Below are 26434 nucleotides of genomic sequence, written 5' to 3' on the forward strand. Positions count from 1 at the left end.
TGACCAACATGCTGAAACCCCGTCTCTACTAAAAATACAAAAAAAAAAATTAGCTGGGCACCACAAACACACCTGTAATCCCAGCTATTCAGGAGGCTGAGGCAGAAGAATCACTTGAAACCAGGAGACAGAGGTTGCAGTAAGCAGAGATCCCGCCACTGCACAACAGACTGGGCGACAGAGAGGACTCCATTTAAAAAAAAAAAAAATTCGCTGGAGGTGGTGATGCACATCTCTAATCCCAGCTACTAGGGAGGCTGACGCAGACAGAATTGCTTGAACCCAGGAGGCAGAGGTTGCAGTGAGCCAAAATCGCACCACTGCACTCCAGTCTGGGTGACAGAGTCAGACTTTTGTCTCAAAAAAAAAAAAAAATTAAACCCAGCGTAGCATACATAGCCTTCTATGATCGAGCTGCTACTCTCTAACCTTAACTCATTCATCTCTCTCCTTAAACCCTAAACTAGCCATAGCGAATTATCCAAGCAACTCAAACTAATTCCTTCTTCCGTTCCTTTGTACAGGAAAGGAAGTATTAGTAGTTTGACTAAATGTAGTACCTTCAGCCCAGAAAGTTTTCTTGCTGATTCTCTTTGTCTGCGTAGTAAACTTTTTCTTTTTTTGTAAACTTTCTAATCATCTTCAAAATACAGCTTTAGTGTCATTTTTCAAAACAATATCCATCCTTCACTTGAGGCCAGGAGTTCAAGACATGCCTGGTCAACATAGTGAAACTCCATCTCTACTAAAAAGTAGAAAAATTAGCCAGGCGTAGTGGCACAAGCCTATAATCCCAGCTACTCGGTAGGCTGAGGCAAGAGAACAGCTTGAACCCAGGAGGCAGAGGTTGCAGTGAGCCAAGATAGCACCACTGCACTCCAACCTAGGCGACACAGCAAGACTCCGTCTCCAAAAAAAAAAAAAAAAAAAAAAATCCAGCCTTCATGCACTCAAGTGGACCATCACTGTCTCCTTTTTGCCAGATATACCTTATACATATATACTTTATAATTCCATTATACTTTTTATCATACCATTTTGCAATCATTTTTTATGTCTGTCTTCCCTCCAAGACTATGGCTGCCTTTTGTTTACTTCCAATTGGCCAGACTTACATACTGACCAAGAGTCTCCTTGACCAAACTCTAGCCGAGCTCCTCTGAATCCTCTTCCCAACTAGGCCTTCCGTGCCAAACTTCAGTGTCCATCCTTGTCTGTCTAGCCTAGTTTTAGCAAGAATTCTATCAATATGGTTTAGTAATACTAATGATTCTTTATTATTATAAATTTAATCCATGTAGAAATAACCTGTGTTTTGGGACTCCCTTTAGTCAAAAAGTTGACAAAAAGCTAGAAGTCTTCATAACTACAGCTAAAAATGTTTCCAGTCTTTGCATACAAATGATACAAGCTACTCCGTTTTTGAACTTTTTAAAAAACCTTCATATCCATTTCCTAACTATGGTACAACTACAGCCCCAGGCAGGAAAGCTGCGTATCTTTATTTGGGCAACTGTCTCATTATAAAGAGAATAAAAAGAGCCATAACAAACATTCAAATGAAAAGTGGCACCACGTAAATGGAGAGTAGATAAGTGCATTTTCCAATAGCTTCAGATGATGAGAATATATCAGAGTATCAAAACAGATTTGATATGAAAGTTTTAATGAATCTGTAAAGCCTACTTTTAAGTATAATCAAAGAAATCCTAGTTCAAATTTTAAAACCAAATATACACAGTGAAAAGTGAGAAAATATATCTTATATGGTCTGGCTGTGTCCCCACCCAAATCTCGCCCTGAAGTGTAATAATTCCCATGTGTCAAGGGTGGGGCCAGGTGGAGATAACCGAATCATGGGGACTGTTTCCCCCATATTGTTCTCATGGTAATGAATAAGTCTCACGAGATCCAATGGTTTTATAAATGGGAGTTCCCCTGCATATTCTATCTTGTCTGCCACCATGTATGACGTGCCTTTGCTTCTCCTTTGCCTTCTGCCGTGATTGTGAGGCCTCCCCAGCCATGTGCAACTGTGAGTCCATTAAACCTCTTTCCTTATTATCTACTCTCGGGTATGTATAAATTATCTACTCTCGGGTATGTCTTTATTAGCAGCATGAGAAAGGACTAATACAATATCCCATTAACCTATTTTCAAAACTTATTCCCAGACCTGTTAGGAGACCTGAAGGTCTGTCATTAACAAACAGATCATAGTTACTACCCTCTAGCTTTCTAAAGAATAGCAGTGTAGAGTAACATAGATACAACCTGAAGCAGTTACTAAACTGAAACTTCCATATCTCCAAGAAGCAGCACTTAAATCATCCATGGTAACATCGTTTCTTTAGAGTTTTCAACATGTGGCAGTTTTGTTTAAGTAAATAACAGCTTTATTGAGATATAATTCACAAATCATAAAGTCCACCCACTTAAAAGTATATTTTTAAATATATGCACAGAGTTGTGCAACCATCACTATGGCAGCTTTTAACTCAATTTGGTTAGGCTAGAATTTCTCAGGATTCCCTTCCCTGAATCTGGATAAGACTTAAAAAGTGAAAAGTAAAAGTCATTACTTCCTGAGGGCCGAGGTAGTTAGAGGTGGTAGCAGACATAAATAGAGATGCCAGAGGGTTCCAGCTTGTCCACATGCTGCTTCTGTCACTAGCATTTTCCCCAACTGCCGGCCTTGTCAACGAACTGAAGCCCCTTGACCATCAGCTGCTGGACAGCAGACCTAGCGAGGTGATTGCTACGCAGAGGTAATAGCTTTTCATAGACTTTTTCATCAGGTTCCCTTTGGGGTCCCGCTCTAGCACCTGTTCATGCCTAGCTTCTCAGAGCCTCCCACAAGTTCTAACTCAGCCACCTATGCAGGTGCTTCAGGAGAAGTGCTTTTGCAACTCTTCTCTGGTCCTCTAATTCCTCCTTCCAGACTATTATTTTTCCAGCTTTTCCCCACAGTTGCAAAATATCTTATTGCTATAAAAAAGAAATCCCTTATTCCATAATACAGTGGTTCTGCTTCCCTGACTCAATCCTGACGGATATCCACAAGTTACTTATGTGTCCCTAAACAGTAGTTTAGCATTGACTCTTTGAACTTTATAAAACTAGAATCTGATCCTCTGCATTCTGTAAGAATCTTCCATGGTGCTGCATGCAGCTGTATTTTGCTCATTTCTCACTGCTGTTCAATAATCTATTTTATACCATAAACCATTTCAGTAAACTTTTTTTTTTTTTTTTTTTTTGACACAGGGTCTCTCTCACTCTGTCATCCAAGCTGGAGTGCAGTGGCACAGTCTCAGTTCACCACAACCTCCACATTCCAGGCCCAAGCAATTCTCCCACCTCAGCCTCCCACGTAGCTGGGACTACAGGGACGCACCTTTACACCGGGCTAATTTTTGCATTTTTTTTGTAGAGATAGGGTTTTGTCATGTTGCCCAGGCTGGTCTTGAACTCCTGGGCTCCAGCAATCTGCCTGCCTCAGCCTCCCAAAGTGCTGGGATTACTGGCACAAGCCACTGTGCCCAGCCCCATTTCAGTTTACTTTTTATTAAAATATTATATACAAACAGGAGAGAGCACAAAGTGTAAGTATATTTGTGTGTATGTGTGCATGTGTATCACACCTATCATCAAGAAAGAACATTACCAACACCCCAGAAGCCCTGCTAATATATCCTCCCTACTCTCTAAAGGTAACTATATCTCCTGACTTGCAACACCATAAATTAATTTTGTCTTTGTTTTGAACTCGTATACAGAATCAAACAATATATATTCTGAGTGTCTGGTTTCCTTCTCTCAACATTATGTCTGTGAGAGTTACTCACTTCTTGAATATTCATCAATTCATTAGTTTTCACAGCTGTACAGTCTGTTGAGAATATACACAAGGAGTAGAACTGCTGGGCTTTATGGTGTGCAAATCTTCTACTCTCATAGATAATTCTAGCTTCCCAAAGTGGTTAAACTAACGTAGATTTCCATGAGCAGTACATGAAAGTTCTGCCTGCTCTGTTTCTTGCTGACACCTGATGGTGTCTTTTTTAATTTGGCCATGCAGATGTATGAGGGCATCTAACTATGGAATACACTCTGATGACCAGTGAGGTAGGGCACCTTTCCCTAAGTTTACTGACCTGTGAAGTGCCAGTTTGAGTCTTTTACTCATTCTTCTATTGGGTTGTCTGTCTTCTTCTCATTGATTTGTAGAAATTCTTAAAATAGTCTGAATATAAGCTTGTGTTGATCAGTCTCACTCTATGACTTGACTTTTCATTCACTTAACGGTGTCTTTAGATAAATAGTTCTTTTAATGAAATCTAGTGTATCGAACTTTTCCTTTATTGTTACTGCTTTTTGTGCCTTATTTAGTATCTATTTACTACACATATCAATGAAAACTAGTGTATCGAACTTTTCCTTTATTGTTACTGCTTTTTGTGCCTTAGTATCTATTTACTACACATATCAACATGGGGCAAGTGAACTAACGTCGTGCAATGCATCCTATTAGATGCTATAGGTGTATCAGGTGCTAAAGGTACATTAACTCATTAAATTCTCCAAACCATCATAGAAAAAGTAAGTGTAACTAACTTGAAGGCACTGCAGGTTCACTGAACAGGAGAGGCTGCCAGATCCAGCAAGCCTAAGTTATATACTAAACCCTAAGTGTTAGACACTAACCCTAAGTGTTATACACTAAATTGTGCACACCAGTGTAAGAGTACAATTCTTTTTTTTTTTTTTTTTTTTTGAGACGGAGTCTCACACTGTTGCCCAGGCTGGAGTGCAGTGGCGCGATCTCGGCTCACTGCAAGCTCCGCCTCCTGGGTTCACGCCATTCTCCTGCCTCAGCCTCCTGAGTAGCTAGGACTACAGGCGTCCGCCACCGCGCCCGGCTAATTTTTTGTATTTTTAGTAGAGACGGGGTTTCACTGTGGTCTCGATCTCCTGACCTTGTGATCCGCCCGCCTCGGCCTCCCAAAGTGAAAAGTACAATTCTTACAGTGCTCTTACAGCCACATCTAATGCTTACCCATATACACGGAATGTGCACATACATATAACATGTTACTCATATACATATAACATGCATATACATAGATACATCACATACATATCATGTACCCACATATGTAGAACATTTCTGACTCATTTCAAAAATTAAAGAACTAAAAACTAAACAAGTTAACCTAACTAAAGATTACATTTTATTTCCAAAGCAATCTCATGCAAAAGTAGGACAGTATAGGCCTAAAACATAAGACTGGCCTCAATTTACAGAAAATCACAAGCAATTCAATGGTACAGATCAATAGTATGAAAAAAACAAACAGTAAGAAAACTGTAAATCAGGAAATAGAGTAGGAGGAAAACAATTATTTTGTAAAGTTAGAAAGCAAAGTGAGATTAACCATCATGAAGTATTTTTAAACTTACACTTGGGCCAGGTGCGGTGGCTCAAGCCTGTAATCCCAGCACTTTGGGAGGCCGAGACGGGCGGATCACGAGGTCAGGAGATCAAGACCATCCTGGCTAACATGGTGAAACCCCGTCTCTACTAAAAAATACAAAAAACTAGCCGGGCAAGGTGGCGGGCGCCTGTAGTCCTAGCTACTCGGGAGGCTGAGGCAGGAGAATGGCATAAACCCGGGAGGCGGAGCTTGCAGTGAGCTGAGATTCGGCCACTGTACTCCAGCCTGGGCGACAGAGTGAGACTCCGTCTCAAAAAAAAAAAAAAAAAAAACTTACACTGAAGCTGTTGTGGGAGCATGTCAATGTCATAGAGAAGTATAAAAAAGTCTGGGGCCAGGCGTGGTAGCTCACGCCTATAATCCCAGCACTTTGGGAAGCTGAGGCAGGTGGATCACCTGAGATCAGGACTTTGAGAGCAGCCTGGCCAACATGGTGAAACCCCTTCTCTAATAAAAATACAAAAATTAGCAGGGCATGGTGGTGGGTGCCTGTAATCCCAACTACCTGGCAGACTGAGGCGGGAGAATTGCTTGAACCCAGGAGGCGGAGGTTGCAGGAAGCAGAGATCATGCCACTGCACTCCAGCCTGGGTGACAGAGCAAGGATCCATCTCAAAAAAAAAGTCTGGAAATATACAATGAGAATGGTTAAGTTACTCTCATACTAATAAAACTATCCTCAAGGAAAAAATTATAAGAGACCATTAATAGCCAATCCCTACTCTGAGAACTCCCTATATCAGGTTTGAGCTAACCTCTTGATCACTTTTCCGGATCTTTCTCTGACCAAACCAAAAACACAAAGTTTTCTAACTGAAATTCCTCAGAAACTGATCACCTTGTAAAATACCGTGTCTTTCCAAACTGGATGACCACTTATCAGGAATGCTCATCTCACAGTGTTCCGAGACTGGGTAGGGAATGGAATGGATATCTAAGAACCTTAAGGTGTGAAAGAACAGCAGCTAAAAGATGGAGACAGACTATGGGAGGAAAAGAAGAAAAAATAATTCCCACGTGTTACAAATAGCTGCTTCATTATATCAGGCTATTCAGAAAGGAAAAAAGTTTAAAGAACGCAACATGAAAAACAGAAATGAACAAACTGTGCCCTACCAGACACCAAGCTTTGAGTATTATACACTGCTTAGGAGTTTTAATCCAAATTCAGATGTGTCAGTTGATTCAAATGATCTACATTTTAATAATGTAACTGTACATTTAATAATGACCACTTGCCTATTACAAATGTTCCCCTCCAGATTTCCTCTTGCTTCTTTTTTTTTTGGTGGGGGGGGGATGGAGACTTGCTCTTGTGGCCCAGGCTGGAGTGCAATGGCACAATCTTGGCTCACTGCAACCTCTACCTCCCAGGTTCCAGCAATTCTCCTGCCTTGGCCTCCCAAGTAGCCGGGATTACAGGCATGCACCACCATGCCCAGCTAATTTTCTTGTACTTTTAGTAGAGATGTGGTTTCACCATGTTAGCCAGACTGGTCTTGAACTCCTGACCTCAGGTGATCCACCTGCCTCGGCCTCCCAAAGTGCTGGGATTTACAGGTGTGAGCCACCGCGCCTGGCCCTTTTGCTTACTTTTAACCACAATTTGTTTAATCACAGTGAAGACTTCTTTTGAAAGCAGTCAACAGTAGATTTAAGGCTGTAGTTCTTAGCCCTGGCTGTACTTCAGAATCTCCTAGGGAGCTTTTTAAAATCCTCAGCTTGGGCCCTATCCCTGAGACTCCAGTTGAATTAGTCTGTGGTGGGGCCCAGGCCGTGATATGTTTACAAATCTGTCCCAGTGAGTCTAACATGCAGCAGGGCTGCGAACCACCAATATGAAGAAGGAGCACTGAGTGGACTAGGAGCAGGAGGAGGCCTGCTCTTCTGAGCCTCGCAGAAGGGGAGTTTTTACACTCACTATGATGCCCACTTGTTTCTAAATACGCTTTAAGACCAGCACCTCCCCCACTTGAGAGCCACTGAGTCCAGGAATGAATTGGTCTGCACTAACTTGGTCTTCTACTTCTGTGAGCATGTTGTGGAGTGAATAAATGTTATTAAAACGTAACAAAGTAAAGAAAGAAATGGAGGCAGGACTACAATTTAGTGGGTGAGGAGAGAAGAGGAGAAGTGCAAGGGAAGTGGCTGGGGGGCAGGAGAGGAAAGGAGATGCCCCCCTACCATGGCGCTGAGTCTGGGCAAGATCATGACTGATCCAGGCTCCCCAGGAAGAAAGGGCAGAGGTTCTACACTGACTTAAAAGATTTGGCCAACCACCCATGAAATGACAGCATCTGAGATGGGGTTGTGGGCCCTGTAGTGGCCGCTGACAAGGATCCTGTCCACTGACCCAGGTGCAAGCAATAGGAGTCATCAGTACCTTCCGCTGCTCTATTAAAAATAATTCTGTGAATTCCACTTTCATATGTCCCCATCTCTATGTTGGTTTCACTCCAGGTTCTTCATCCAGTTAATGTATTCCAGCAAACACTACACTAATGCCCCTTCCTTCCAGGAGTCATCCCTGAACCTCTGCTCCACATTCCATCTCCCATTTCATCCTCTCAGAGCTGTCCTCTGTGCTTTTCCTTGCCACTATTTACTTTCCTTCACAGCAAAACTGCTACCAAGAATCATTAAGATGTGTAGCCCCCACGTCCTCACCTCTCTGGCTCTTCAACTCACTCCCATTGGGCCACCGCACTACCACTCCACTGGAACCACCCATTGACGTTACTAATCAGTTGACCAAATCCAACAATGACTTCTCCGTCCTCATTTTACGCAAATTCCCAGTAACCTTTGTGATACCCTCTGTGAAAGGAAGGACAGGAACCCCAAAGATATACACATCCTAATCCCCAGAACCTGTAAATAAATAACATTACAAGGCAAAGGGGAATTAAGGCTGCAGATAGAATTTAGGTTGCTAATCAGCTGGGCTTAAAATAGGAAAATTATCCTGGATTATCCAGGTGGACTCGGCATAATTAAAAGGGTCCTTAAAAGTGGAAAAAAGAGGCAGAATAGGTCAGAGTGAGTGAATGAGAAGAAAGCAGGGTCACAAAGACTCTATGTTGCTGGCATCAAGGATGGAGGAGGGGGCCACAAGCCAAGGAATATTAAGCAGACTCTAGAAGTGGAACAGACAAAGAAACAGATTCCTCCCTAGGGCCTCCATAAAGAACATGGCCCTGCTGGCACCCTGACAGCAGCCCAGTGAGACCCATGTCAGATGACTGACCTACAGAACAGTTAAGAAATTTGTGTTGTTTTAAGCCACTAAATTTGTGATAACTAGTTACAGTAGCAAACATAAAAGTGACGCACCCTCCTTAAAACATGTCCTTCTCCCGGCTTCCACCTCACACCTGCCTGCCTCAGCACTGCCTCCCTGGCTCCCCTGCAGCCTCCTGTGCTGGCTCCTCCTGCACTGCTCGAGGCTTAGTCTCTCCCTTTCTCCATCTATCTTCTGCATCCCGGGTGACCTCACCTAGTCTACGGCTTTAAACGTCACCCATGCATTGACGGCTCTCCAATTTTTATCTCCAGACAGGACTCCTCCCCAGACTTCTGGACAGCTACCTATTCAACATCAACACTCCAGTGTCTAACAGACATCTCACAACCAGGACATCCCAGAAGAACATTCTTGATCTCCACTTTCTTGTCTCAATGAAGAGCCCCAACATCAACGCAGTAGCTGAGGCCACAAAATTTCTCCTTTCCTTTACCCCCACATCCAATCCCATGAATTCTGACAGCTCCACCTCTGAAATACATCCACTTCTCACTCCCTCCACCCCACTGTCATTTCTCACCAAGATCATCAGTTACTGCAACAGACTCTTAACTGGTCTCTCTGCTTCCCCTGACTGCCTGCCACACAGTAGCCAAAGAAAGCCTTTGAACATAAAGCTCCGTATTATGTTGCTCACTGCCTAATAGCTCATCCTCCAATAACTTCGTGTTGCCTTTAAAACAAAATCTCAACTGTTTTTTTTTTTTTTTTTTTTTTGAGACGGAGTTTCACTCTTGTTGCCCAGGCTGGAGTGCAGTGGTGCAGTCTTGGCTCACTGCAACCTCTGCCTCCTGGGTTCAAGTAATTCTCCTGCCTCAGTCTCTGAGTAGTTGGTATTACAGGCATGTGCCACTACATCCAGCTAATTTTGCATTTTTAGTAGAGATGGGGTTTCACCATGTTGGTCAGGCTGGTCTTGAACTCCTGACCTCAGGTGATCTGCCCACCTCAGCCTCCCAAAGTACTGGGATTACGGGCATGAGCCACTGCTCCTGACCCAAAATCTCAACTCTTTATGTCTACTTGGCACAACAAGATCTAGCCCCTATCTACCTCACCCAGCTCATCTGCCAGATCCCTACACTGCTCCATGTTTTTTTCACATTTCCTCAAAGCAAGCACATTCCTGCCTCAGGGCCTTCGTACAGGCTATTACCTTTGCCTAGAATATTCCTCCCCCAGATCCCTAAGCAGCTGGCCTTCCTTTATCATTCAGTTCTCAGCTCAAATGTAAGTTTCTAAGGAAGTCCTTTCCTACAGAATCTACTAATGTGCTCACACCTCAGTACCCTGCTCTACTTTGTTCTTAGCACTCTCTGAAATTCTCACCTACTTGTTTACTTTTGTATTGTTTTCCCTTTAAACTATAAGCTCCATGAGAACTGGAACCTCATCTTAATACCCTCAGCAACTCCAACTAGTGCCTGGCACATAGTAGGCCCTCAAAAATATTGCTGAATGCATAAATGATGGCATTAAATTAAATGGAATTTTTTTTGGTTTTTTGGTTTGTTTATTTTTGAGATGGAGTCTCACTCTGTTGCCCAGGCTGGAGTGCAGTGGCGCGATCCTGGTTCACTGCAACCTCTGCCTCCCGGGTGCAAGTGATTCTCCTGCCTCAGCCTCCCGAGTAACTGGGATTACAGGCGCATGCCACCATGCTCGGCTAATTTATAGTATTTTTAGTAGAGACAGGGTTTCACCGCGTTAGCCAGGATGGTCTCGATCTCCTGACCTTGTGATCCTCTGGCCTCAGCCTCCCAAAGTGCTGGGATTACAGGTGTGACCCACCGTACCCAGCCAAAATTAAATGGAATATTAATAAAGTCAATAAACACAATGTTGGCCGAGCACGGTGGCTCACTCCTGTAATCCCAGCACTTTGGGAGGCTGAGGCAGGAGGATCATTTGAGGCCAGGAATTCAAGACCAGCGTGGGCAAGACAGCAAGATCCTGTCTCTACAAAAAATAAAAAACATTCTCAGGCATGGTGTCCCATGCCTGTAGTCCTAGCCATTCAGGAGGTTGAGGCAGGAGGATCTCTTGGGCCCAGGAATTTGAAGTTGCAGTGAACTATGATCACACCACTGCACTCCAGCCTGGGTGACAGAGAAAGAATCTGTCTCAGTCAATCAAGAAACAAACATGATGCTGTGGATCACTGTCAAAAAAGGCCTAACATATATACAACATATTAAGAGAAAAGCCAGGTTATAAAACTATGCGTATAGTAAAACTATTCTGGGTTAATAAATTTAGAAAAAACAGCCATACTGGCACAGAGAAATATCTGTAGATACACATATCTGAAAGAAAAAATCTGAAGATACATAATTGGAAACTGTTGACTTCAGATGGTAGAGTTCGGAGCGGTTTGGCCATCTCCCTATTGGTGATGTGCTCTATAAATTGCCTTTCCTGGGCTTCATGCTTCTACCTGGAAATAGTTCCTTCACAGGGGACATGCTGGCTTCCTGCCTTACCCTCACTCATTCCTTAGACAGGAGTGACTTCCCTGACTGATGAGTCTGAGATGAAGAATCAAGCATGTCTGCCACAGTCCTTCCTTCCATAGTTGTGGGAATTCGTTCGCACGCAGGGAGCACCAATTTGGTCTTCTACTCTGCATCACAAGCTTTTCTGGGGTAGCTCCCACAGATCTGCTTGGTGCTATCAGTGACTATCTCCAAGCCAGACTGTTTAATTCAGGAACAGGGTATTAGCAACCCACTTGAACACTAGACTAAATGATATTTGTTGATAGACGTCTTTATTCATTCATTCAATGAACAGTCCCTGGACACGCCAGGGACTACTGTATATACTTAGAACAGTGCCTGCCTTACACACATGTATGCCATGTCCACCTGGCATAAGATCCCTGTCCACCTGGAACTTAAGAGTCTAGCAGTGGCAGCCAGACAATACACAGTGAAAAGATGTAATTTGCACAGTATATTAGATGATGACAAATGCTAATTCCAAAACACTTATGCCTCACTACCCTCATTTATGAAATAAAAAATACATAATCACCACACAGCAGGTTCTCTGAATTGCTTGAGGAATAGATTGTTGAAAATTGCTTAAATACAAAAAATTTTGATTAATAATAATTAAAGCATTTAACAAAAATGCTTCTTAAATAAAACAGAGTTAAGTCTAAATTTTGCTCAGCAGTACAAAAATAAAATAAAATTTTAACTAGCACATTAACAACTGTCTTCTGACACCAGGAATGCGGATCTGTTGCTACACAGCTGAAAGATGTGTCAGGAAAAATGGGAAATGACTACACTCAGACGTTAATTTTATAGATTCTGCTTAATTTCAAGCTATTTTAATGTACCCTTTCGCAGAAATGGGAAGCAGATGGCATTTTCCCATTCTTTTAACTTTCTTAACTTTTAAAGAAGTAAATATACGCAAGTGTTTTCCCCTTGTCTCTGAAAAAGTGTCCCTTTGCAGCACCTCCTAAAAAAGATCCCTATCTTCCCAGGGGGAGCCTCCCCTTGGCCAGCTTCTCTGGACAGCCTCCACTCCCCAACACAAAGCACTAGAAGGGTGGGAACCTCAGAGCCTTGTCCTTGACCTTCTGACTCTTCCTACAGGGCAACACACTGTGATCTTAAAAGGCAACTCCTTCAGGGTATGAGCTACACACAGAATTTCGGAATGTTGTTCTCCTTCCTCAAGAGGCTTGGCCTGGGACCAGCATTACCTGTCTCAGCCCCTCTGAAAAGCTGCTTCTCTTCTGACTATAGACTAGGGTGGCTGCCCTTTCTAGCCTAGGTTAAGTGACTTTCCTGCTTCCTTTTTTCTTGCACACGGGAGCCTTTATTTCCCCATGAACTCCTTTTGAGTCACAATAAAAAGAACTCAGGACCAAATGAAGCTTGACTCAGAATCTACCTCAGTGCTACCACAGACGCCCCACCTGGATGAGTGCACATGCATGCACGCACGTGCACATACGTACACACACACGTGGACACTGCTTCACCTTATCCAATTCTCCAGAGCTGAAGGGCCTCCCAGTTTCCTTTCTCCCCAAATGTAAATTCCAGGTTCTCGCCATTTTACAATTTTTTCAAGTCCACCCGCTTCGCCAGACCAGTGAACACTACCACAGAAGCTTGTAAGAAGACCTCGTGAAAGCCACATGGCCTGCCCGTAATATTCTTCCTTACAGAGAAAACACTCTCCCGAACACACATTTCTATTTCATTGCATTCACCCCAACCCATCTGTGGTTTCTCATCCATCTAGAAAGGATTTCTTTTTGTTGTTTCTTCACTTGCTTTTCCAGCTTTCTAAAAGCACTAATACTATAAAACTTAGGTTATTTTTTAGGAACTTCTTTTAAAACCTTCAAAAGAACTTCATAATTACCAAGATAACAGAATTTATCATCAGAAACCTGTGGTAGGCAGTATTTTAAAAGACTTGAAGGTGGGTAGGCAGGTAGGTAGGTAGACAGGCAGGTAGGCAGGTAGATTGTGACACTCAGCTTTAGGATTCTGTTGTTTTCAGCTACTTGAGCCAAATGGATACGAAGAAGAATGAGTGGGGGGAATATTGTTCATGCTACCTTTTCAAAAAACATTGAAAAATTAGAATATGCTTCTATATGTCCTCTCTACTGCCACCCAAACTTTAAAAGAGCTTCCTATATGTCAAGACATGAACAGATACTTCAGATAAATGCCAAAAATAAAACCTATGCATTCCACAACTTTTAGGTGCTTACTAAAGACATAAGAAAAAAGCTACAGAAAGCTCAACTGTAACCTATGTAGCCAAAGCACACCAAAACATGCATGAGTGGTATGGGGATAGCAAAGCTGAGCCTACAGTTCAGTAAAGTTAATTAGAACACACTTCCAGGAGGCTGAGATTCTTCCTCTAAGTGGGCTTTCACCTGGGCACTTGTTAGAAATGCACATTCGCAGGCCCCACCCAGGACCTACTAGAGCAGAAACTCTGGGGATGGGGTCCAGCAATCTGTGTTTGAACAAGCGTCCCAGGTGATTCTGACTCCAGCTCAAGCCTGAATCCACTCAGCTAAAGAATGCCAACCTCTCCGTATGTTCTTTCTTTTTCCTTCCAACCAGGCTCAGCTTCTCCTTTACGGAAATCACCATCACCCAAAGTCTCCCACCCACTACTGAAGAGTTGGGTTATTTTTATTCTCAGGCAACTCCATCAATAAACTATCTGCACAGTATAGTCTCAAGTGCAACTAAAAACTCCACTCCAGCTTAGAAAAATGTGGGCCCAAACTGGATCCTCATTTGCACCTTAACATTTCTTAAAAGCAGTTTCAGGAAATAGCATATTAAGTTATGACTTGGACAAAAGGTCAATCTCCCAAATTCCAGCTTCAGTACTAGACAGGTATAGAAACTTGGAAAAGATACCAAAGAAGAACCTCGAGCCCCCTGAAAAGATGCTGCCAACCCCAGAGCATGCTGACTCCACTCAGTCCAGAAGGCTGCAGGGGTGATAAAAAATGTTCTCAGCTTAGGTAGTGGCGATGGCTACACAACTTTGTGGATATATTAAAAACTCCTGAATTGGCCGAGCATGGGCGGGAGCTCCCACCCATAATCCCAGCACTTTGGGAGGCTGAGGCAGGAAGATTGCTTGAGTCCGGGAGTTCAAGCCCAGCCTGGGCAACATGGCGAGCGAGACTCTGTCTCCAAAAACAATGTATAAATTAGCTTGGCGTGGCACACGCCTATAGACCCAGCTACTCAGGAAGCTGAGGTGGGGGCATAGCTTGAGCCTGGAAGGTTAAGGCTGCGGTGAGTTATGACTGCGCCACTACACTCCAGCCAGGGCAACAGAGCGAGACTCTGCCTCAAAAAAAAATGAAAAAGGTCTCTCTGGTCTCAGCCGCAGAAGCAAGATGACCCTTTGGAAAGTGTTGCAATAGGACACACGCGCTGTGCCACGGCTGTGGCGTGAAGGCCTACCACCTTCAGAAGTTGACCTGTGGCAAATGTGGCTATCCCGCCAAGCGCAGGAGGACGTATAACTGGAGTGCCAAGGCTAAAAGACGAAATGCCACCAGGACCAGCCAAACGAGGCACCTAAAAATTGTACACCACAGATTCAGGCATGGATTCCACGAGGGAACAACACCTAAGCCTACGAGCACAGCTGTTGGAGCATCTCGATCAGCTTAAGACTTTCAACAATTCGTCATGCAGCAAATGTTCTGGTTTTTAAAATAAAATAAAATTAAATTAAATTAAAACTAAAAAATAAATAAAAAACAAACAACTACTGAATTGTACAACTTAAAAGTAAGTAAAAAGATGATTAACAGCAAAAAAAAAAAAAAAAAAAAGAATCAAATAAACTCCGAAGCTGGACCCAAGCCTCCCTGGAAAGTCCAACACTCCCAAAGAAAACCTTCAAAATCAACAATAATCTTCAAAGACAAATCTTCAAAGGTCACCAAGCGCCATCACCTAAGATCCAAGAGAGGCCAAGTAGGTTAAGTGCCTTACCCAACACTGAGCTGAGTAGCGGCAGAGCCAAGACTTGAATCTGCTTCTGACACTAGCTCTTGCACCCTTTCCAAGAGAGCAGTGCTTCTCAATTGAGGCTCTGTGGAAGTATTATCAGGGGGCTGTAAGTCCATAAAAAATTTTTAACTTTGCATCTTAATTGAATGTATAATCTGAAAAAGTAACACCTAAATCAAGTATGTTCTAACACATAAATTCATTGCTCCAGTTTGTGATTTGTGGTTACATTTTCCCTAGTACCCAGTAGTGTCATTTAAATTTTTCTTGGGCTAATGAGAAAAACCAGAAGTGAATTTAAAACTAAATGATGTATTTGTACCAAGGCCTAATGACAGACTTATACAAATGTGTAATGTGTAAAAAACAGCTTCTCAGTGTAAAATAATTGCAGGACACAAGATAGTACAGCATGCCAAATTCAAAAGAACCTTCTTGAGAACAGTCAGTATGATACTCATGTTGCAAGAGACAATTTAGTTTTGGCAAAACATCATCTATTGCATTTAACCCTGTTAATATAAAACTTCATTAGTTTTGTAATTTCTTTTTATGTAATGCATATATCTGAGTTTTATATTTGCATAAGAACTCCAATAATTAATTTTATACTGAGTTTTTTGTGTTTTTACGTAATTAATTCATCCAACAAATATTTACTGAACACTGACTATGGCCAGGTAAGTGCCACACAGTGAAGTAATAGTATAATAAAACTAGTTTAGATTGAAACTGAGGAAGACCCACAGGAATTTCTTCCTTAAAAGAAAATGTTCTTTAACATTTTATTCAAATGTTATAAATATTGCTGTACTCTGAGGGTGCAATTTACTTCTCTTACTATTCCTCAGTGTCAAACCTGCCTTCACCTGTCTCCCCTCACCTATGTGGGAGGACATTCCGCCCCAGCTTTTCAATATATCCCAAGGAGTGTTGCTGCTGCTGCTGAGGCACTGCACATTTGACACAGGCTGTCTGATCCCCAGGCTTGTGCATACCTGGATTTCAGTATCATGTATCTCACTTCATACTAGCAAAGCAAACAGAGGAACTATATTTAACCCAACTGCTATGCAAGTATCACATTTAATTTGAAACTTCCTACCATATACTGTGTTCAAAAATTAAATAATGTCACTCTTAAAACTTGGCTCTCTGTGTTGTTTATATCTGCATTTTCATTTTTGCAATTTAATCAGAAAAGCCCTGCCTGGAACAAAATAATCTGGGACCGTTCAAACCACTAGCCCTGCCAAAAGCTAAACAAAACCAAGCTGTACCTAAAGGTTAACTGACTTTCCAAGTCATCAAAACTGAAATATCTCACCTGCCTTTATGATTAGAGTACTGGTGCTTTTCAGCTTAGCTCATGTTTGGGAAGTCTGAAGAGTCCTAAATGATCCCCCAAAAATGTGTGTCTATATTTCAAAGAGATAACATATAAATACACTAGAAAAACCAATCACTGAAAAATTACAGCACTAAACCTAACACTCACTAAGTTACACAAAGGAAAAAAAAATCAGAAACACAAAAAACACTCAAGATTATGTACCAACACCAAAAAAATGATTAAACAAATTTTTTAAAAGGTAAGGTAGCCAGGCACAGTGACTCACGCCTGTAATCCCAGCCTTTGAAGGACCAAGGCAGGCAGATTGCTTGAGTTCAGTTATTTGGACCAGCCTTGGCAACATGGTGGAACCCTGTCTCTACAAAAATTTAGCCAGGTCCGTGGTGGTGAGCACCTATAGTCCCAGCTACTCAAGAGGCTCACGTGGGAGGATTGCTTGAGCCCAGGAGGTGGAGGTTGAACCAAGATTGTGTCACTGCACTCCAGCCTGGATGACAGTGAGACCCTGTCCCAAAAAAAAAAAAAAAAAAAAAAAGTAAGGTGGTTTGATGTTAAAAATAGTTGAAATAAAATATCATTTAATAATTCTTACATCCTTAAAGTCCATTTCTCTTACCTAAATATAAAAAGTTGCGGGGAAAAGTACTCACGATTTTTAAAGTTAGTTTCCTCCTATAAAAAGCATTATAATTATTATTCAAGTTTTGTTTTTTCTCCTGCAGACTCTTCGATGTGGCTTAGAATGTATCAACCTATACTGCTCTCTATATAGACATTTTACCATTAAAAAATGCATTTAATATGACACTCTAAAGCTACCACCAAATAAAAACATCTGATGAAACTTTCTTTAAGGATCAGCACAAACTAGAATTCTATTTTGTTTGCTTACTCTAGAGAAACTGTCTATTACAGGAAAAACAAAAAAAAAACATTAGTACAAAAATAGTAACACATAAAAGTGATCTGAACATATTTAGGGAGAACATTTTCATTATAAAAGGTTCACGGTGCTGCATTAGTTTGGTTTTGGAAGAATGCCAAGTGAAATCTAGATCCAGAGACTAGGGAATGCAGTAGTTATATTTTAAGTCAAACAGCTAATTAATGACTAAACAAAAGAATTTTCAGTCTGGACAACATATATAGAGTACTAATACACGTAATTATGAAATACTCATTTGTGAATTCAGACAGTTGCGTTAGCATAATTATTTCTGGCTCTAGGCCTTAAAAATACTAACTTAAAATGCAGAAACCTTATAGCAGTTCACCTGATGAAGATGTGAACACCAAACTGATTATGAAACAAGAGTTGGTTCTTTAATGAATGTGCTCTGTGTTTAATACATTCTTTCTCCCCTGCCCTGAATATAAAAGTCAGGCCTAATGCTCAAGTTACACACAGGTACAAAATTTCTATTTTTAATACAGTTTTTTCATTATCCATAGTCCACATACTAACAGTCATTAAGAATCGAAACTATCAAAATACACGTAGGAGAAAAGTTTTTTAAAAAAAGGAATCAAAACTACTTTCCTAAGAAATGAGTGTCTGCCACTTTTTAAAAAATCATAATGCAAAAATATATTAACTTTGTTACAACATTTTAAAATCAGATGAAGAAGCCAAACAATTATATAAAACGAAAGGATCAGAAGTCACTAAATAGCTACAAGATCTTGGAAAAGCCAACTTGATATTGCTCTGTGGGACAAAACGAGGGATTATGGGACTCTAAAAGTCAGGCTGCAGGGGCTGAACTCCACCGTCCCCCACTTCCCGGCTCTGACTCTGGGTACATTAGTTAACATACCCATGGCTTCGGTTTCCTCATCTATAAGATGAAGACAAATAATCTATCTCATAGGATTAACTGAAAGATTAAATGCGATGATTCCTGTAAAGGACTTACTAGTGCCTAGCATACAAAAGATGTTCAATGCATGCTAGCTTCCATAATTAGTGCAGCCATCATCGCCTTCACTCCCTGTGTCATCTTTACAGCCTGAGGAACAGTGTTTGTGGCTGAGAGAGCATAATCTAAAATGGTTTTGGTTTTAGATATAACATTTAATTTATTCTGCAACTGCAAATAACATCCAAGAAGGGAGAGGATTTTAGGTATTCCAACGGGTTACAAAAGGTTAAAAGTAGCTTAAGTAGGTCCAAAGATCTCTCTTACCTTCTTAGAGTCTTCCTTTTAGTGTCTTTCAGCTTCACCAAACATTTGCATATGAACCCACAATACTAAGCCTATATTAACTCTTTTTAATTCAAAACTACATTACAGGCCAGGCACGGTGGCTCACACCTGTAATCCCAGCACTTCGGAAGGCTGAAGCGAGTAGATCACCTGAGGTCCGGAGTTCAAGACCAGCCTGGCCAACATGGTGAAACCCCATCTCTACAAAATTATAAAATACAAAAATTAGCCAGGTGTGGTGGCACATGCCTGTAATCCCAGCCACTCAGGAGGCTAAGGCACAAGAATCACTTGAACCTAAGGGGTGGAGGTTGCAGGGAGCTGAGATCACACCACTGCATTCCAGCCTGGGCAACAGAGTGAGATTCTGTCTCAAAAAAAAAAAAAAAACTACATTACAGAATAGACTTGCTTTAGTTTAGGTTTGCAGGCCTTTGATTAAAAGCCTCGACAGTAAACTATAGAATGAAAGCTCCTAAGAATTAACAAGCAACATAGAAGAAATTAAGCTCCAAGACAGGCTCTATCCAGTATGCCCTCTTGACCAAAAAATAACTACTTTTTTTTTTTTTTTTTTTTTGAGACGGAGTCTTGCTCTGTCGTCCAGGCTGGAGTGCAGTGGCTGGATCTCAGCTCACTGCAAGCTCTGCCTCCCAGATTTACGCCATTCTCCTGCCTCAGCCTCCCGAATAGCTGGGACTACAGGCGCCCACCACCTCGTCCGGCTAGTTTTTTGTATTTTTTAGTAGAGATGGGATTTCACCGTGTTAGCCAGGATGGTCTCGATCTCCTGACCTCGTGATCTGCCAGTCTCGGCCTCCCAATGTGCTGGGATTACAGGCTTGAGCCACAGCACCCCGCCTAAAATAACTACTTTCTACCTACACTCCCTCATCTCTAAAAGGAAATGTTACCCGCCTTACAATACTAAAGCTTACAAATAATTATATAAAGTACCCAGTCACTAGTAAAGAACAGGTGCTCAATAAATGGTAGGATGGGGCCAGGCGCGGTGGCTCTCACCTGTAATCCCAGCACTCTGGGAGGCCGAGGCGGGCGGATCCTGAGGTCAAGAGATGGAGACCATCCTAGCCAACGTGGTAAAACCCTGTCTCTACTAAAAATACAAAAATTAGCTGGGTATGGTGGCGTGCACCTGTAGTCCCAGCTACTTGGGAGGCTGAGGCAGGAGAATTGCTTGAACCCGGGAGGCGGAGGCTGCAGTAAGCCAAGATCACACCACTGCACTCCAGCCTGGTGAAAGAGCGAGATTCCATCTCAAAAAAAAAAAAAAAAAAAAGGATGGAATGAGCACCTCTCACAACACACACAGTATAAAAGGTTTTCTCAAACAATCACAAATATTTAAACCTAGGTCTGAGTAAAGAAATTCCTTATCAACATAGAGGAGTCACATTATACCCAGAAATTCAACTGTACACATCCAGCAGAGAGAGACAGCAAGCACACACGAACATGGAAAACAGAGAAAGATGACAGTTGACATTTCATACAGGCAACTCCAGCCACCAGTCTTACTTTGTGAACATATGCTGTACAGGGAGTGAGATGGAAAACACAAATCTACTGTGCTCTCAACTGTGCGCATTCCCACACGCCTCTTCCAGTGTGAGCCCCTTAAGTGGGATCTAAGAAATAGAGTTTTTGTACAACACAGCTTGTAAATACAAGCCGACTACTTCATGTGGTCCTCAACCAAAACACAGAAATCTACTCCAACTCTGGAAGGAAAACAGGCTCTTAATAAGGGCAGTCTGACTAAACTTTATGAGCAAGTCAAGGGATTTCACAGGCAATTTTGACTAAATATGATTTAGCATTACATGGGACCACAAAGCCCCAATGAGAAACAAGTCCACTGAACTACGTTTCCTTCAGGTTTTTGTGTCAACATGAAGGATGGCAGGTTGAAAAATGTAAGAAAATGCCAATACTCAGCTAGATCAAAGACGTGCTTTAATAACAGCACTGATTGTTTTATTCCTCCTATTATCCAAGTCAGTTTAAAAAAAAAAAAAGGCAGGTTATCACAGCCACATAACATTCTGCAGAATTAACTATTCGTAGCGTAAGTCTTCTGCTGTCACACTTAATATTCCTCTATTTTTCCAAAGCCAAAAAATAAAACAAGAAAAAAGTCAAGGCCCTTTACAGAGATATGAGTCAACCCGTAAATTCAGTTCCCTCGTAGGAGCTTTTGTCAGCTGAGCTGACAATTAACTGAAAGAACAGCCCATCCCAAGGGAAAGGGTGCTGCATGGCTTCACCCATCAGCTGTGCCACCTCCTGCTGCCTCCACCCTTCAGAACATACGCTCCTCTACCTAGATTTCAGCATGAGTGATAGCTGACGCAAAACAATCCACGTTTTCCCATCTAAATCCTCAATGTTGCATTTCACCAGTCAGAGAAAGGGATGCATTTTCCTCTCTGTAATCTGAACTATAGCAGCCTCTGGCCTCCAAGGGAGTATGGGGACTGAGGTCCAGAAAGAAAATAAGGAACAACTTCTCATTTTTTCTTTTAATCTCATCCTCTATAAAAATTCTTTATTGGATGCTTTAAAATGTATCTAATATACTAGTAAGGTGCAAAATGTAAATAATTTAGAAGTAAATAAATACGTGAAAGTTGAAGGGTTACGTGAAAAGTTTCAAAAAGTTTTGAAGCCACTGATTGAAATAATCTACCAACTAAATTCCCAACACTGCTACATCCAGCTTTGTAAGACAATCTTCAGGCCACTGATTTTAATTCACTAAGCAATTTCTGGTTTCAAATAGAATGTCAAATCATAATTAAAATAAACTGCCACAAGACACAGCTCCATGGGAAAAAATTAAATAAATAAGCTGCCAATTCCACAAGAAATATAATATTGAAAAATACATACTTATTATGGGTTGGGTTACATTTATAAATAAACTAGAACTAATGTGTATAATAATTTGGTATCAAATCTATGTTTCAGGGAATACTAAGAAATACATTGAGTTTTTAAATAATTCATAATCAAGTTCCAACTTATTAAATGGCTTCCAAATTATATGATACTATTTTGCTGAAAGAGTAACAATCTATGATTAAGACTACTTTTCAGCATATCTACTTCATTTTCATGTCTAAAAATGTCTGAAATAGTAAATAAATAACTAACTGGTTAAACAGCAGGCCTCTAAACTAGCAAACGTTTGTCAAAGCAAAAACATTCTGTCTGAGGGGAAAATATAATTTATGCAAATGATCAAAACATAGAAACCTTCAAAGAATTTTACAATCAGTTGAGACAAGGTAACAAAGCTGGAAGGTTCCAGTGAGTATTTCAATCTAACCTGTGATAAGGAAAGAGACTTTTATCCACATAACCTCCCACAATGGAAAACAAAAGCATTCTGAACTAGGAAGTAGTTAGCGCCAAAGAATCTTTAAAAAATAAGGTTCAACAGGCAGCACTATTTTCTTCCTGTGTCTTTTAACAGAACTGAGTGTCCAATAAGGGTAGGGTGCTACATTTGCTTTAACTTGGACACCAACGTTGAGCCAGGCACACAAATGGATTTACACCAACTTGACAAAACCAGCAACCCCAGTATTTGAATTAAAGGAATATAACTCCCAAACTGACGGATGTATACCCAATTCTCATCACCACACTAAACGGGTATTACCTTAAATTGAAATATGCAGATTTCAAAATAAAAAAGATGACAAAGCAATCCACGCCTAACAGAAAGACTCCTAGATTAAAAATTACCAAAAAAGGAAACATCATCCAAGATGATGAACTTTTTTCATTCTACTTCATAAATCTACTTTCTAATTGGATACCAAATACATAATCTACTGTACAGCCTTCAGTCTTAATAAAAATTCTTAGCATTAAGCAAACTTTCTTCATTAGAAAGGAAGAAAAGCTGTTTCACTCATACGAAGCCTGCCCTTTCCAACTTTACAGAAATTCACATTGTCAAGACACTACACATTCTGTGGAACACTGGGACTGTATACTTATTAATTCATGAAGACATAAGAACTAATGTTTAACTGGCATGCAGGCAGGGTTAACCACTAAATGCAAGACACTAAAATGCAAGAAAACAGACAGAAACTCATGCTACTTTAGTTAAGTCAACGTGCACATTTTATATCTTTCAATGCAAGCCAAGCAGATCAGAAACAGATCAAAAAACATGTTGGTTGGTTTCTGTCAAATCCAGATTAAATAATCTCATTTACAATTTCCTAGATCAGTATTTAAATTTAAAGCTAATATAAAGTAGGACTATGTGAAACAACCTAAAAAATGTGCCCTTAAAATAATTATACCCTTAAAAAAAGAAACTTATCTACCTCATTAGTGTTCCAACGGTGCCTCTCTTTTGGTAAACTTGAACATTTCGGCAGACATTCAAGCAGCTTTTTCGGTAAAAAGATTTTTACATGACTACTATTGCTGTTCCCATGATCATCTATAAAGAAGAAAACAATAAATTTAGAGAAAATAATAGATAAAATCACCTTTAAAGTACACTGGCAAAGTCAGAAATAGCAGCTCAGTTTAGTCAATGTGAGACCAAGAGCATTAGAGGCCCCACTATTCCTCTTAGTTAATAACACTCATTTACGCATTTATCAGATAGATGGCAGCAGGAATCTGGTCAAGAGGTTTTAAAATAGGATCAGGCTTGTGCTCCATGACATGTGAGTGAACAGAGAAAATCCCAGCAGCTGCCCATAACCAAGAGTTATTTTTAAAGGTTCTTTCTCCATGTTTCGATGAAGCACATAAAAATTATAAAATTAACCTCACAAAACCCAAAAATCTTGTATTAAGCAGTTGAAAAAATGTTAAGTTTCTTAGGTAAGAAGAATTATAGTAATATATGACTATTTTGTTCATAAATACTACTTCATCCTCTAGAATATAAATGAGATTTATCCTTTCAAAAGCAAATCACTAATCTTATAAATATAAGGGATTTAAGCCTGCAGTTAGCTACTCAGGTAATACAGAAGCTGGCCTTTCTAGGTCTGAACATAAAAAAATCATTTTAATTAACTTGATTTACATATACATATCTACATAATTAATGTATTTCATCAAAATGTAACTCTTCTAAATGAGTTAGAGAAAAAATAATTACTTTCAGACAGGATAGTATGTCTGAGTACCTAATAATCAGTCTACCTGATGCTTTCTAGAAGAGATCATTTCTTTTATATAACATTGATTTCACCCATTTATTTGCTTACGTATCACTTATTTTTTCACTCCTATAACAAAGTTCCTTTGCCTGGCTCAAAATTTCTCGCAAGCTTTGGCACATTTAGGTCAAAGTTACAAATTATTCATTCCAGGCTTTTTATGCTAAATAAGATCCCCAATATACAAAGGGTACACATAACTACATACTAAGGAGCAACACATTAAAACATGAAAGACTTAATTTGCTCCAGTAAGTCACAGTCGAAACAACTTTTCCTGATATAGTAAGGTTTTATAACACTGAACTCAGAGTCAAGAGTCCAAGATCTGGCCCAGTTCTGCTACTTTCTAATTGTGTGACCTTGGGTAAGTTACTTAACAGTTTCAGTTTTCCCAAAGCAACAAGATTAAATTATCTCTAAATCTTCTCCAGACACAAATCCCCATAAAATTTACTGTCACTAAATAACTTAACATGCCTTACAATTAAGCAACCTTACATAAGTATACAGGCATTGCTTAATGATCTTAAAAGTGAAATACAACAATATATTTTTCCAGTTATTTACTATAGCTTTGTTTAGTACAGTCTATTTTTTTGAACAGGTGAAAAACATCAAAGAATAAAAAATATTTTCTAAGGTCACAAAATCCTCTCCAAACATTTTTCATCTGATTAACACATTTCTTCTCAAGGAAAAGATCTTAAAAGGAAAATATTGGGCATAGAAATAAAGTCTAAAAAATTTACTGCATCATATAGAAAGATTTTATAGAGATGAACTTAAGAGAGTTTTAGCGTACTAAATCTTTTTTGGTCCATGAACTACATAACCAATTGAATTATAATACCCGTCCTCTATTTCTATAAGCAGTATAAAAACTTTAAAAACCTAAAAACTGACTGCTTTTAAGAATCTTGAATTTTAATTTAATAGGAAAATAAGATTAAACTTTTCTAAAATCTTCCTGTGAAACCAAAAGGAAACTGTTCAACTAAAAGAAAGTTCATAGAAAGTTCTGTATTAATTACACACTATAAAACCTTGGTAATTTTATGTGCTTATGCATGCTCCCTGCACTTCATCCTCCCCAGGGAGGTACCATGGGCCATAAAACTTTAAAGCAGAGAATACCAAATCACATGAGCCTCTACCTCCCTTCTCTCTTCCCCTAAAGTAGTTTTATTCCCATTTTTTAAAATCCCCCATGATATGTACAATTCTGAAAGTAGAGGTGAAATTCTAAAATCTATACTCAATTCAAATATTCAACATTTACAGGTACCTTTTATGAAAACGGCACTATACTAGTTGCTCAATGGATGGGCTTGCTCTGAATTGTATATGAACAGTCATATCTCTGAGAAAGCTATCAGCTTGAAGTACAGTTCTGAACACTTACGAGCGGAATATCAAACCCCAGCTTCTTTGTTTGTGATCACAATCTGATGTTAATTTTCTGTTCTTTTAGCCTCTTTGAGGAACCCAGTTACTGTGCGGTATATAAAGAGTGTGTGTGTGGTGTGGTGCTTATGTAATAAAGGTACTCTTCTCAACAGCACAATTAACTGCTATAGAAAAGGCTTCAGTCTTCCACTCTGATACCAAATCAGGCAGTGGTAAATGTGACCAAAGAGCAAAGCGGCAGGGCTGTGTAAGCACTCTCTCAATCTAGTTTCTAAACATTACACTTTACATGGAGGTATGGCCACAGAGTCAAAAGGAAAAGGAATATGACTGGCCAATGGGTTCCCCTTAATCCGTTTTTAAAGTGTACCATTTCCAGAATTTTAGGTTCATGCTGAATATAAACTGGATGTTTTCAAGAAACATAACAATGGATAAGTTTTCCCACTACATTATAAGGATTCCAAGTTTAATACTGAGAAAAGAATTACTAGAATTTCAAATAGGCAAAATATTAAAACTCATTATTTTAAAATTTCAGTGTTTCTACAGGTGAAGTGGGATAAAGAGAAACCTTGATTTTACACTGGAAAAGAACTGTTTACATGGCTATACTGCATAAAAATCTGTTTTTAAATCAAAACCTACTTTTTAGTCTTTTGGGGATAACTAAAAATGATAAAATAACTAAATACATGTGCCAGTTTTTAAATCCTAATAATAGTATCTTGAGTGAACAGTAAAATTAAGGCATATACTGGTTTCAACTGCATCATTCAGTATTGAAAACAAACAGTTAAACTTTGACACTGAAAAGTGGGAGTGTCAACCAAATGACAGTAAAACATTTCATTATCACTATGTAACAAAATATACGTGTATGATATTAGACTTTACAAA

The 26434-nt window shown here is 40.1% G+C and overlaps 1 protein-coding gene and 1 pseudogene across 21 annotated transcripts in view; one reads left to right on the top strand and one right to left on the bottom strand.

The window, feature by feature from the left end:
- LOC105479380 (calmodulin binding transcription activator 1) overlaps positions 1 to 26434 on the bottom strand; it is a 975024-nt gene that overhangs the window by 910584 nt on the left and 38006 nt on the right. For all 21 annotated transcript variants that reach the window (XR_011606163.1, XR_985903.2, XR_985901.2 and 18 more), the window contains one exon: positions 23270 to 23388. Coding sequence is in view for 17 of the 21 variants with exons in the window: in XM_071067081.1 (XP_070923182.1) it covers positions 23270 to 23388 (119 nt within the window). In the remaining 4 variants the exon portion in view is untranslated. The remainder of the gene's footprint in view (positions 1 to 23269; positions 23389 to 26434) is intronic.
- Positions 14721 to 14993, top strand: LOC112426200 (large ribosomal subunit protein eL37 pseudogene; annotated as a pseudogene).

Source organism: Macaca nemestrina, chromosome 1 (genome assembly GCF_043159975.1).
Source record: "Macaca nemestrina isolate mMacNem1 chromosome 1, mMacNem.hap1, whole genome shotgun sequence".
In the NCBI taxonomy this organism is placed as follows: Eukaryota; Metazoa; Chordata; class Mammalia; order Primates; family Cercopithecidae; genus Macaca; species Macaca nemestrina.